The sequence below is a fragment of the Hemicordylus capensis genome, chromosome 2 (genome assembly GCF_027244095.1).
Source record: "Hemicordylus capensis ecotype Gifberg chromosome 2, rHemCap1.1.pri, whole genome shotgun sequence".
Lineage (NCBI taxonomy): Eukaryota > Metazoa > Chordata > Lepidosauria > Squamata > Cordylidae > Hemicordylus > Hemicordylus capensis.
The window spans coordinates 178003432-178017211 of NC_069658.1; the positions used below are offsets into that span (position 1 = coordinate 178003432).

The 13780-nt window shown below is 47.8% G+C and overlaps 1 protein-coding gene across 1 annotated transcript; it reads left to right on the top strand.

The window, feature by feature from the left end:
• The first annotated feature begins 1326 nt into the window (after positions 1-1326).
• On the top strand, positions 1327-10965 carry LOC128343714 (uncharacterized). Its single transcript, XM_053293151.1, has 6 exons — positions 1327-1416; positions 2046-2150; positions 2547-2619; positions 9861-9973; positions 10563-10890; positions 10952-10965. The coding sequence occupies exons 1-6, from the start codon at positions 1339-1341 to the stop codon at positions 10963-10965; spliced, it is 711 nt and encodes a 236-aa protein (XP_053149126.1). The 5' UTR covers positions 1327-1338.
• The last annotated feature ends 2815 nt before the right edge of the window (positions 10966-13780 follow it).

Consider the following 13780-nt stretch of genomic DNA (forward strand, 5'->3'; position numbering starts at 1 on the left):
TGGGAGATGCTAACCTCTCATTATTCATATAGGCTGGCTGACTTGGGCTGTAACCTCAAACTGGTAGCCCGCCTTAATTCCAAGAAAGGGAATCCCCGTTTTAAATTCCAAATGGGAATCAAAGTCCTTAAACCCACCCACCCCCGACTCTTATTCCCTTCCAGATCTGACTACTGGAGTGGAGAAAATGGAAAGAGCGCAGGTAGGGATCCAATCAGAAAAGGGCCTTCCTCCCTAGAGCCCAGGCCATTTCTCTGAGAGGCATTTGCCCCATACGGAATCTGGAAGCACCCACTCTCTGCTCTGATCCCTTTCCCACTTCTGCATTCTCCCTGAGAGGCAGAAGCAGAATATTCCATGGAGGGGGTGTGGTCCCCAGAAAGGACCTGAGAGCAGCCCACCAAGTAAGGGTGCCCACTCCATTTCCAGGAAGGCACGGAGAGTCCTTCATCTCTAACAGCTCAATGCTTCTAATATTCTGGTCATCCTCTGCTGGACTGAATTCTTGACGTCCATTATTGACGGTATTAAGGATGCCAAGTCCTGTGAAAGTGAGATGCTGTCGTATGAAAAAGACAAGGCTGTGGATGCCGTACTAGAGAGTGAGATGTGGCAGAGAATGAAAGATGATGACCAAGTGCAGGCTCAGTCAAAACCTGACTGCCAAAAGTGTGTGTTTGAGGCTGGTGCTATCCCAATGAAGTCCATGGGTACTGACCAACTTTCTTCTGCTCTTTGATCTCTGCCAGGAAATTATGGAGGACATCAAGAAGCATCCAGACCCTGGGTTTCTCTTGAGCCTCACCATGGACACTCTTACGGAACTCAGGTATGCTTATAGTCCACAGAGAAAGGGCAGTGGCAAACCAGGAAAGATCTGTAACTGGATCTCCCCCCTTTTAAAATATAGCTTTTAATTTGTTAAGTATTAGGGCCTTCTCCAAATCAGGTCCTTCCCAGACCGGGATTGGACCTTTTCGGGGGAAAGAGGAGAAACCATTACAGACCTTGCTGGGTTGCTATGTTCCTCTTCTTTAGAGGAGCTTCCATTGGCTGGATCACCAGTCCTTCTCACACTACAAAATATCATCTTTCTCCCTCCAGCAAAATGAAGCCAGCTCTGCCGTTCAATGTAAAAGCAGCCGTCCTGCACGTGGCAGTGTCCGGGGTGGATCAACTGGACCCAGGGACCCAGGTAAATTCTTCTTGGGCTTTTTTCTCTTGCGAAGAAAACGTGATACCGCTGTCATTGTGAGTGATTTTTCAATGTGGTATTCTCAAGACTGGTTGTGTCTCCTACTCATGACTTATCTTCTCTTTCCCCCCTTGAAGGAGAAAATGGCATCCTTCAAGAAGATGTTCAGGGGGCTGCTGGAGGAGGCCCCCTCTATCCAGGACACAATTGGCATCTTGAAGGTAAGTGAAATGGAAGCCCTTTTCAGACATCGGGTAGTAGATGTATGCAGGTGTCTGAACACTGGTACGTGATTTTGTGTGCATGACTGTAGTTGCGTTCCTTTTCAAAGTGAACCTGGGCAGGGGTCCCTCACAGGCCTGGTACAGAGAGGGAGTGTCAAGCAGTGCCTGTATTCAACATCATGAATTAATTGCTGTCCCTGTGTCTAAATCTGTACCTGTGCACTGTTCACTCATGGTCCGAGTGTGGAACATAAGGTGTGAATGGAGCTTCTGACTTTAGACACTCCGACATCCAAACGTGGCCTGACAGAAAGAGGCAGCAGATCCCATTCTCTTAGTTTACTGAAGATATGTCTAGGTGCCTTCCCTATTACAAGCCAACAGGCTGAGAAGACAGAGAAAACATCACTCCCATAAGCAACCTTCAGAAATATTGAAGATCTTGTCAACTCAATTGGGGGGGGGGATGCTTATATGGAATTAGATCATCCTTCGATTCCTTTGGGCCAGCAACCAAAGGATCTTCCTGTAGTGGGACAAATTCCTTCCGGGCTTAGCTCTCAGTAGCATGGCAAGGCATGATTTAGGCCAGTGCGATGACTCTGAGCTGCTGTTTCAACCCACAGGAGCTCCACAGGTACATCAACTCGGAGAAGCCCCGGCTGCAGACTCTCAGCCGAAAAGCCTACATTGATGCTCTGGCTCACATGGCCAGACTGCCCAATGTGGAAGTAAGTACCCTGCTGTGGACATGGCTTCAGCATCCTTTGCTTCATCTTCTGCTTCAGCATCCTCTGTTGAACCCCTTGTCAGCTTCCAGGTTCAGAAGAAGACCTCCCAGTGGTCTCTGGTCACACGGGGGCTGCCGGGTAGCACACTTGCTGGAGAGAGGCTGTTTCCAGTGGGGCTCACCGAATGCCCCTGGGGACAGCAGCAGGGGCAGGAGGAACAGAAGAGAGCTGGGTCCCCCCAGTGTCTCTTCCAGCTGCCCAGTGCCCAGAAGAGCCACGCTACATCTTTGGGAATCCTCAACTTTGTATCCAACTGGATCAACTTCAATTCTTAGCTGCTTTGGATATGGTGTCACATTGACATGAAAATTACCATTTCCATCTCTATTTCTGCAGCTTGCAACATGGAAGGTTTTCTTTCGCAAGGAAGAGGAGTTGGCTCATCATGACATCCAGAGCACCATCAAAGGTAATGCCAATTTCCAGGGAATTGGGGAGCTCAAAACTGTATCCTTGGAATCCCAGAATGGGCCTGAGCAACAAAGGTCATCGTTTGTCCAAAGAGCCCCAGTTTTGCTCTGACCTCTCTGTGGCAGGCTTCCCGAGTGGGCATGTCTCAAACTCCCAACCCCTCTCACAGGGGTAAAAATGGTTCTTTCAGGCAAAGACCTTGCAGCAAAACTGTGAGGTCTGGAAGCCATGCTTGCCTTCCGCTTTGGGAACCCCAAGGCAAAAAGTGACCCATTAGACCCTCCTCCATTTGTTCAACATGTACAAGTCCCTCCTTACCTAAATCAATTAACATCAGAATATTACATCTCTTCTCTTCTCTTCTCTTCTCTCCTCTCCTCTCCTCTCCTCTCCTCTCCTCTCCTCTCCTCTCCTCTCTTCTTTTCTCTTCTCTTCTCTAAAGTCTATTTAGAGTAGAACTGGAAATGGAAAGCATCTCAACTCTCATCTAAAAGAAGAGGCTTTTGGATGACTGAAGAACATTGAAGCCCTCTTGAGTTGCTGTATCTAAACCTTTTCTGATCAGATCAGCTTAAAGTTAAAAGACGAGGCCACCTGAAAAGATGACACTACTTCCAAATGACAGTCAGGAGAGCGCTGAGGACTAATGCAGAGAACGAAGAAGGACCTAGTTTTGGGCCTTCTTATGTGGACCAGCTCAGTCTTTCTCCTATTCCAGTTGGACTACTACAAACATTATTGATCTCCCCAAAGGGAAGAACTTTCACAGCTCTTCCTTTTTAATGAAACTCTTACCTTCAGCATCATTGATCTCAACTAGAAATTAAAATGTCTTACTCCTTGAAGCATATCACACCATCTATAGATGGCAGAAGTAAGATTAAAGCAGCAATCCTAAACATAGCTGCTTGGAAGTAAATCCCTTTGAAATCAATAGGGCTTACGTTGAGTAAGCATACTTCAGTTCAGGGCTGTAAGATCCGAAACATTCCAATTCACAGACTAGCCCAGTGGAGCAGAACTTCTCAATGATTCTATGGACAGGCTTTTGATCTGGCTTGATTTTGGGCTGTGTTGCGTGGAATGCGATCTATTCGTTTGGAAGTGTGGTATATTGCATAAGTCTGTATACACGGACGTTATGAAGAGGTTTGGAGAGAAGAGGTAGCAGAGGAGCTCTGTATGGACAGCAGTGCTGGATGATAGTCTTGACATCACATCTCTTATTGTACACACCATTTTCTTTGTGGGATTAATCTGCACATAACTGGGTGAGTCATGATAGCTGCTGTTTTACCAGTGGGCAGGCAGGATCACAGTGTGACTTGCTCAAGACCACCCATGAGTTTATGGCTGAGCACAGATGTCAGCCAGGGTCCAGATCAAGACTGCTGCCCCACCCCACCCGCCCCCATTACATTTCTATCCCACTCTTCCTCCCTGAGGGTAGAGTTCTCCATGTTATCCTTGCAACAGCCTTCTGAGGTAGGCTAGGCGGAGAATAGTGACTGGCCCACGGCCACCCAGTGTGTTTCATGGCTGAAAGAGAATCTGGAGCCAGGAGAGGTGGCTCAGTCATGCTTTATGAGAGGCTGTCTCCACAGGAGCACCAATGGCCATAGGGCTGGATTTGGGGCTTGCTCCTGCTCTCCGTTTACAATCCTGCTGGAGGCTCAGCACTTGATTAGACAAGAGGACATCTGGAACTTGGTGATGCTAGCTTGCCCTCTTTATTTCATGCCCAGACATTGAACAGCTGGCACCAGACCTTTATGACCAATTCAGGTTTTCTGTTAGGCGACAACTCCAGAACAGCATTCCTTCCGTGACTGGCACAAGCTTCTCCCTTGTGCTTCTTTTTAGATTGCGAGCTCTTTGGGGGACAGGGGGCCACTTTCTTCTCCTTTTTGTATGTAAACCACTTTGAGAACAGTTGCGTTGAAACATGAGATATATATAAGATAAGTAGTTGTTTGCTTCTGTATTCCATTTCTCAACATCCTTCCTTGACAGAGGGGGGAAGCGCCAGTTGGACTTCCAAGGAGACCCTGACCTGGATGAAGCCGGCTCAGTTTTGAACAATATCATGGCTTGAGTTGCCCTCCGAACAACTTGAGTTGCCCCCCGTAATGTCACGGGCTTGCGATGATCTCTAAACTGCACAGGCGTGCATCTCAGTTGCTTCAAGACACTCAGTTGCTTCAAGACACCGTCCCTCCCCCCTCGCTGCCACCCCTCAGCCACAATTAGAGTCTTTGGTTTGATTTTTTAATGGAGCTTTGGTGGGGTGGGGCCCCCAAAGGAAGTTTTGGGGAGCCTCGCATGGGGGTGGGGGCTCGTGGCTGGGCAGTCCGGATGCCCAAATTACCTTGGTGTGCCCCTAGAAGGATCTGCTCTGCTGCTAACACATGGATCTCCTGACCAATGACCCCTTTAACCACTGCCACCAAGTAGACTTGTGTGTTCTAGACTGAATCTACCGCAATGGCCTTCCAACCTTCAGTTGCAAAAGCAAACTTCTTTCAAGGTAGTAAAGCCTATAGGCGTGGGGTGGAGTCCACAGAAGCTATAATTTTCCTTTGGCTATCACAAGAAATCTGACTTTGTAATTAGTTCACTTCAAGGTTGTTTCACACGTTCAGTACAAAACAACAACAACAACAACAACAGCAACCAAAAGAGCAAAAGGAACAGACAAAATGTGGTCAAAAACGCATCCAAGATAGAAAGATCTCTGTCTTAGCATATGGTTATGAAATGTCTTGGTGTGATGTCCGGTCACAACATAGCTATGCAACTTATTAATCTTATTAGCAAAGCGCCAAAAGGAAGCTATCCACACCAGTTACAGAGTAGAGTGCAGAGTTGAGTTGTTGCCATTATTTGAAGAACACGCATGGAGATTGTTGTACAATCAAAAGGAAAAAGATGTATTGGTGAAGTATATTTAGAGAGGGGAAACCTAGTCCTATCTATCAGCTACATAATGAATAGGAAGGGAGAGAGAGATGTTTCCGTCTACTCTCTAAGAGGAAAGGAAGAGGACTGACTCTTAACTGGAAATACCTGAGGAGTCGAGGCAGGGGCCATAGAGTAGAGGCAAGCAGGGACAGGTAAGGAGACCCTCACTAACTACCTCTACTCCCCATACCCCAAGTGGTCATTAGGAGAGCTGGTGCAAAAGGTCGATGCACTGGATCTCCATCTCCAACTCTAAGAGTAGTAGCTTCTTTACAGTAAGTGCAATTTCTGACCTAATTCCAAAGGAGCACAGGAGTCTCTTGTGCAGAGTTCAAGCTCTCTCTCTCTCTCTCTCTCTCTCTCTCTCTCTCTCTCTCTCTCTCTCTCTCCATCAAGGTTTCATGGTCAGCACCAAAACTTCCATATGATCTAGAAAGCTGGGCTTTGGAACATGTTCATGACCATCTAACTAGCCTGGGACAAGTTTACCCTGTAGCAGAGGCCTGTACAGAGCAAGCAAGGCTGCACATGGGACATCTCAAGCTGTTTGATGTGGCTTCTGTATTCACGCTTGATGTGGCTTGATGTGGCTTCTATATTCACGCTTGATTGTGGGAGAGGGGAGTGGACTTCAATGTTCTAATCAAAGACCTGCATCTGAGCTGGCACAATACAAGCACAAGTTGCTATTCTCTTATAATGAGCCAGCCCTATTGGTATCCCAGGTATATTTTGGTGTACTTAAGCTTTGCCCATATATGGCAAAGCTTTTCTGCAAGCAAATCAGAGTGTGAAAAGTCAGACCAGATACTGGTGGTCACCAGGGAGCTGTTGCTGAAAACGGCCTCCAAGAGGCTGTTGTTGGGGTTTGTGATTATTTAGCTAAGCACCAAGGAAGCTACCAGGCATTGGAGAAGATCCTTTATCTTCTGCTTCTGGTGGAGAAGGAGTGCCCCATCCCCTTCTCTTTTGGATTTGGATGCCAGGGTAATAGGAGATGTTTCCGAGTTCCTTCACCTCTCTTTCCTTGTTCCGGTGCTGTACAGTCTCATGGATGTCTTGTTTTTCTTCACATGTAATAATCAAGTCAACAACTGAAGTCAGGATGTAAGTCCATCTATTGTCTCTGAATCTGGAATATAGGCAGGGGTCAGCTTTTCCTTCCATCAACCCCTCCTTAAGTAGCAGTTGATTTCGTTTCTCATTCCACACTCTGGCTGCTTGTTTGAAGCCATAGATGCGCCTTTCTGGTTTGGACACAAGCAGCCCCTTCTTTCTAGGTACCTCCCAGCCTGGTGGCTATTGCATAGAGACGTCTTCCTCGATTTCCCCATGAAGGAAGGCAGTCTTTACATTCATGTCTTCAACTTGCATTCTTCTGGCCGCTGCTATGCTGAGCAGTGTCCTCATTGAAGTGTATGTCACAAGTGGTGCAAAGGTCCCATTGTAGTCCTCACCATAGATCTGGGAGTATCCCTCAGCTACTTGCCTCGCCTTGTAGTGCTCTGCCTCCCCTTCTGCATCCTGCTTGACTCTGAAGACCCACTTGCATCCCGCAGTCTTTCTTCCTGTGGGCATTGATACAAGTCTTCAAGTCTCCTTTTGGTGCAGGGAATCAATTCCTTTGAATGCTGCTTTTCTCCATGTCTCACCTTTTGTCAGCTGGCATCTTTTCTTTCTCTCGCCATGTGTTCGGTTCTTGTAGCTCTCCTCCTTTGGTCACGAGTGAGAACCTTTTGGGTGAAAACCCTTTGTTGGGCCTCTAGCAGCGCCTCGGTTTGGGCTCAGGCTATGCAGCCCCTTCTCTAATCTGTATCCCCTTCTGAACCTCCTTCTGGTTGTGACACAGATTCTTCGGGTTCACAGTCTGGCTCTTGCATCGTGAGACATCTTGCCTCTTTCACCTGGATCTCTGGCACAAGTTCTGGCACATCATCCCTAGTTGGCCCTTGTCTCTCCTCAAAAGACAACACATTGCAGATCCTGACCTCTCCATTTGTACGATCAGAGGTTCTCTATCCCTTTTGGCCAGGCGAATATCTAACCAACACTCCCAGTTCACATTTGTGATTGAGTTTGGTTCTCCTGGCCTTTGGGACGTATGCATAAGCTTTCGATCCAAACATGTTGGCATGCTTTAGAGAGGGTTTGTGCCCAATCCATCGTTCAGATGGTGTCTTGTCTATTGCTTTGGCTGGCAATCTGAATTGCAAGGACTTAGGAACACATGGGAAGCTGCCATAGACTGAGTCAGACCATAGGTCCATCTAGCTCAGAATTGTCTGCACAGACTGGCAGCGGCTTCTCCAAGGTTGGGAGAAGGTTGGGGTCCACCCTGGTTGCATATGAATAGGAGACTAGCACTGTAAGAGATTCCCCTTAGGGGATGGAGCCGCTCTGGGAAGAGCAGAAGGTTCCAAGTCCCCTCCCTGGCTTCTCCAAGATAGGACTGAGATAGGACTGATCCCCTGCCTGCAACCTTGGAGAAGTCGCTGCATATTAGAGGGGATTCATGGTGTCTCATTGAAAATCTCATTTGCTATCATAGAATCCACACTCAATACCTCAGAAACAACAGAACCCTGTACCCCATGGCTTACAAACCCATGGGGGTGGTTGGCACCCTACGTGCACTACACCACCACTCGCTCTGGGCCACCCCAGCACCCTCCAAGTACACTTATGGGGCTGCTGACACCTCAATGCTTCTCTATGGGGAAAAACCTTAAAGACGCGTAAACTTCAATAATTAACCAACAATCAGCCCTCTGCCCAAATCCTTTGAAAAAATTCAGGTAGCTTCCCTGCCCATAACCGGCACTACCACCAACCCCACACCACTCTAGGCCACCCCTTTCCCCCCGACATGAAGCGATACACCCTTCATTATATCTAATGGGGGAAAACCTTAAAGACACGTAAACTTGAACAATTAACCAAAAATCACCCCTTTGCCCAATTCCTTTCAAATAATTCAGGTAGCTTCCTTGCCCACCCTAGGAACTACCAGCCACCACACTGCACTCAACGACACCCCTTTCCCCCCGACGTGAAGCTATACATTTGCTGCAATCCTCGTTATTCTCTATGAGGAATTAAAAAATATTTTAACAATTCACCAATAATCAGAGGAGTGTCCAATTGCCTTGGGATTTTTTGGGTGGTTGGCACCCCTGCCTGTCTACCACCCACCCCACCTTTGTGCCCCTAGGTGCTCCACAATAGGGGATATGGACTGGTTCAGGTCCCATTATACTCTAAGAGAAAAATAATTAAAAATATTTCAAATATTCATAAAAAATCAAAGGGGTGTCTGATTGCTTCAGGGTTTGCATGGTTGTTGGTACCCATGGGTGCTACACAATAGGTAATAATGGCCTGGTTCGAGTCCCATTATATCCTATGAGAAAAAATAAAAATATTTTTCAAAAATTCATAAAAACTCGTACGAGTGTCCGATTGCTTTGGGGTTTGGATGACAGGTACCCCTCGGTGCCAGCTACCATACTACCAATTTTCAGGTGTCCTAACCGGTCCTAACTGGTCCTAACCAGTTCAAAACAAACCACACCCGGTTCGGTTCAAATCCGAACCGAACCGGGGGGGTTTCGGTTCGGATCGAACTGCCGAACCGGAAATGAACCGGTTCGCACATCCCTAGGAGATGCTAATCTCTCATTATTCATATAGACCGGCTGACTTGGGCTGTAACCAAGAACTGGTAGCCCACCTTAATTCCAAGAAATGGAATCCCCATTTGTTAATTCCAAATGGGAAGCATCCAGACCCTGGGCTCCTCTTGAGCCTCACCATGGACACCGTTACGGAACTCAGGTATGCTTATAGTCCACAGAGAAAGGGCAGTGGCAAACCAGGCAAGATCTGTCATCCACCATTTTTAAAAAGATGACCATTAATTTGCATTACAGCCTTCTCTCAATCAGGTCTTTCCCAGACCAGGATTGGACGTTTAGGACGTTTTAGAGGAGCTTCCACTGGCTGGATCACCAGTCCTTCTCACACTACGAAATATAATATTTCTCCCTCCAGCAAAATGAAGCCGGCTCTGCTGTTCAATGTTAAAGCAGCAGTCCTGCACGTGGTGGTGTCTGGGGTGGACCAACTGAACCCAGGGACCCAAGTAAATTCTTCTTGCTCTTTTTCTCTTGCGAAGAAAACGTGACACCGCTGTCAGTATGAGTGATTTTTCAATGTTGTATTCTCAAGACCGGTTGTGTCTCCTACTCATGACTGATGTTCTCTTTCTCCCCTTGAAAGTTCAAGGTGTTCTCTTTCTCCCCTTGAAGGAGAAAATGGCATCCTTCAAGAAGATGCTCAGGGGGCTGCTGGAGGAGGCCACCTCTATCCAGAACATAATTGGCATCTTGAAGGTAAGTGAAATGTAAGCCCTATTCAGACATTAGGTATTAGATGTATGCAGGTGTCTGAACACTGGTACGTGATTTTGTGTGCATGACTGTAGTTGCGTTCCTTTTCAAAGTGAACCTGGGCACGGGCCCCTCACAGGCCTGGTACAGAGAGGAAGTGTCAAGCAGTGCCTGTATTCAACATTATGTATGAATTGCTGTCCTTGTGTCCAGATCTGCACTTGTGCACTTTCCACTTGTGGTCCGAGTGTGGAACATAAGGTGTGAATGGAGCTTCTGTCTTTAGCCTCTCCGACATCCGAATGTGGCCTGACAGAAAGAGGCAACAGACCCCATTCTCTCAGTTTATTGAAGATATGTCTAGGTGCCTTCCCTATTACAAGCCAATTGCGGGGTGTGTGTGTGTGTGTGTGTGTGTGTGTGTGTGTGTGTGTGTTTATATGGAATTAGATCATCCTTAGATGCCTTTGGGCCGGCAACCAAGGGATCTTCCTGTAGTGGGACAAATTCCTTTGGGGCTTAGCTCTCAGTAGCATGGCAAGGCATGATTTAGGCCAGTGCGATGACTCTGAGCTGCTGTTTCAACCCACAGGAGCTCCACAGGTACATCAACTCAGAGGAGTCCTGGCTGCAGGCTCTGGGCCAAGAAGCCTACAGATACGCTCTGGCTCACGTGGCCAGACTGCCCAATTTGGAAGTAAGTACCCTGCTGTGGACATGGCTTCAGCATCCTCTGCTTCAGCATCCTCTGCTTCATCTTCTGCTTCAGCATCCTCTGTGGGACCCCTTGTCAGCTTCCAGGTTCAGAAGAAGACCTCCCAGTGGTCTCTGGTCACACGGGGGCTGCCTGGCAGCACACTTACTGGAGAGAGGTTGTTTCCAGTGGGGCTCACCAAATGCCCCTGAGGACAGCAGCAGGGGCAGGAGGAACAGAAGAGAGCTGGGTCCCCCCAGTGTGTCTTCTGGCTGCCCAGTGCCCAGAAGAACCACACTAGATCTTTGGGAATCCTCAACTTTGTATCCAACTAGATCATCTTCAATTCTTAACTGCTTTGGATATGGTGTCACATTGACATGGGGGGGGGGAAGTCCATCTCTATTTCTGCAGCTGGCCACATGGAAGGTTCTGTTTCGCAAGGAAGAGGAGTTGGCTCATCATGACATCCAGAGCACCATCAAAGGTAATGCCAATTTCCAGGGAATTGGAGGGCTCAAAACTTTCTCCTTGGAATCTCAGAATGGGCCTGAGCGACAAAGGTCATTGTTTGTCCAAGAAGCACCAATTTTGCTCTGACCGCTCTGTGGCAGGCCTCCCGAGTGGGCATGTCTCAAACTCCCAACCCCTCTCACAGGGGTTAAAACTGTTCTTGCAGGCAAAGACCTTGCAGCAAAACTGTGAGGTCTGGAAGCCATGCTTGCCTTCCGCTTTGGGGAACCCCAAGGCAGAAAGTGTCCCATTAGATAGACCCTCCTCTATTTGTTCAACATGTGTAAGTCCCTCCTTACCTAAATCAATTAACATCAGAATATCACATCTTTTCTCATCTCTTCTCTTCTCTTTAGATGGCCTCATCTTAGAGGATTTCCATGAAAAGGAGGAGTTTGTCGCATCCTTTTTGATCTGTTATGATTGTCAGGATCTCCCTGTTAGGATCTCCCCTGATGGCGGCAACTCAGAATGCACGTACTCTGTGCTCCCTCTGTGCTCCCTGTGGACTTCACTGCTTTTTGCACTGTTGGACAGAACCTGGAAAGTACTATCCGTGGTATATGAGGATGACTGGAAATAACCTCTGAGGTCATTTCATAACACTCACGGTCTAATTTTTTGGGTATGTCCGTGTATAACCTGGTTCTTCGCATTTTGTGTCCCCCCCACCACACACTCAAGCTTCCCTTCTGAGTGATGGCACTATCTAAAAATACATTTGCTTAAAAAGTTGTGCCATCTCCAGGTTCTAGCAACTCTGCTGAGACCTTCCACCACAGATCTCTTAGTGTTGCAGGTAAGAGATCTGTTACTGTGGTGACTGTTGCACTCTTTATCTGCATTGCTCTGTGGTCAGATCCCGTCTGAAGAGTTCCTGGGAAATGCACTAGAGACCTTGGAACCTCTCAGTAGTTTTAACCATACATTTATGTTCTTAAAAACCTCTTAAGCTCATCGTGGTTGGGCAAGGTTGGACAAGGTTGGACAACATGATCTTGCCTCAAGCTTCCAGTCGTCCTCATACCGCGGATAAGAAGACATTAACAATTTGATTCCCGTGGATGTTGAGGTTGGGTGTCAATTACCTGAGCACGGATATGCAAAAGGGCGGATATCAGATTCACTGATAACGGGCTTTGCCTGTAAAGCAGATCCCTTTCTAGCCCATCCAGAGATGCCAGTGTGAAAGGAAACCCCTTCATCCTCTGGGCCTACTTTGCTTCTTCTTTATAGATATTATTGGGGCATTGTGGAATTCAAGCTCAGGAAAACATCAGCTGTGTCCCTTGAATACTGTGTGAATTGGCTCTCACTAGCATTTGTTGCAAGGTTTTCCTGTCCCATTTCCTAATTAGGAGCTCAAATATTCTGCTTTCAGTCATTAAGATCCATTGGAAATGTGGATTTGTCACATCCCTTATTATGGGCAGCTGGGCAAGAAGCTGTAGCCACTACTGAAAAGCGATCCTCTCTGGCTGGAAGGGAGGTGGGGTGATGGCGCATGCCCACGTGGAAACTTAAATTGTGCATGGCATGCTGAATGCACAGTGTCCAGAAACAAGAGGCGGTGTTCCTGCCAGGGAGGGGACATGTCATCTGTGTTCCCTCTCCCTGGGCATGCGTGCGGCCAGTGGTTTGTGCCGGCTGCTCTTCCTTCTATTGAATGGCCATGAGGGACATAGTGTTTGGCCCTTTCTGGCCCTCTTCATGCAACCTCGCCTAGGTTCCTGGACAACTCCAGCCCAGCCATGGCTGAATGGGTGTGTGTCCCCCTCCTGCACGGCCTCAGTTCCCTGCCCATCCATTTCCTCCTTGCCCGGAGAGCTTCTGCAGGCTGGATAGGAAGCAACAGAGAGTCTGTCTGCCTTCTCCATTTGATCCCTTACTCCTTATACAACAAAATTCGAGGTGTCCATGTGCCCCTGTCCCCGAGGTGGGCCTATGTTGTTAATTCAGCACCTTCACACTATGGCAGCAAGCAAGGGGCTTACCCACAGGATAGTGCCGGCCAAGATGGCCATTCATGGGGGTGGTTGCGGTGGTTTTTGGACACAATGCCTTTGCTAGAATCAGGCAAGATTCCAAGAGGGGTGGCCACCCCACTCTGGAATTCTAGAAAGACCTTGAGAAAAGACCTTTCCAGCAGGCCAAAAAAATTGTGCCAGGGAGGTTTCAGCCTGGGATGAGGTACTCTTTGAGCAGGCAGTTGCAGGACAGGGTTGAATGAGACTGCTCTCCCTCCTGTTCTGGAACATCTTCATTGAGTGGTGTGCATCATATATATTCTTTCATCCAAGAAGGGGACCCTTACTTAATTAGCATGAGGCAATATGCATGCAGCCCCTGGACATGCCAGCACAGCCGCCCCCTTCTGGCATATAGAACAAATACCCTGTCTTTGGCGGGCCAGTCATGGCTGCATGGGCATGCACAAGGCATTTCAATCAGAAGGCAGAACATAGTTTCATTTGCAGTGAAGCCATTCACAACTGCCTCACGGCTAACCTTCAAGAGGACAGCTTCCAACAGTCACGATTTAGTCCTCATAGATGTGCATAGAAAAAGCAACAGTGTTGACGAATGTGTGGCTTTGGAGATTA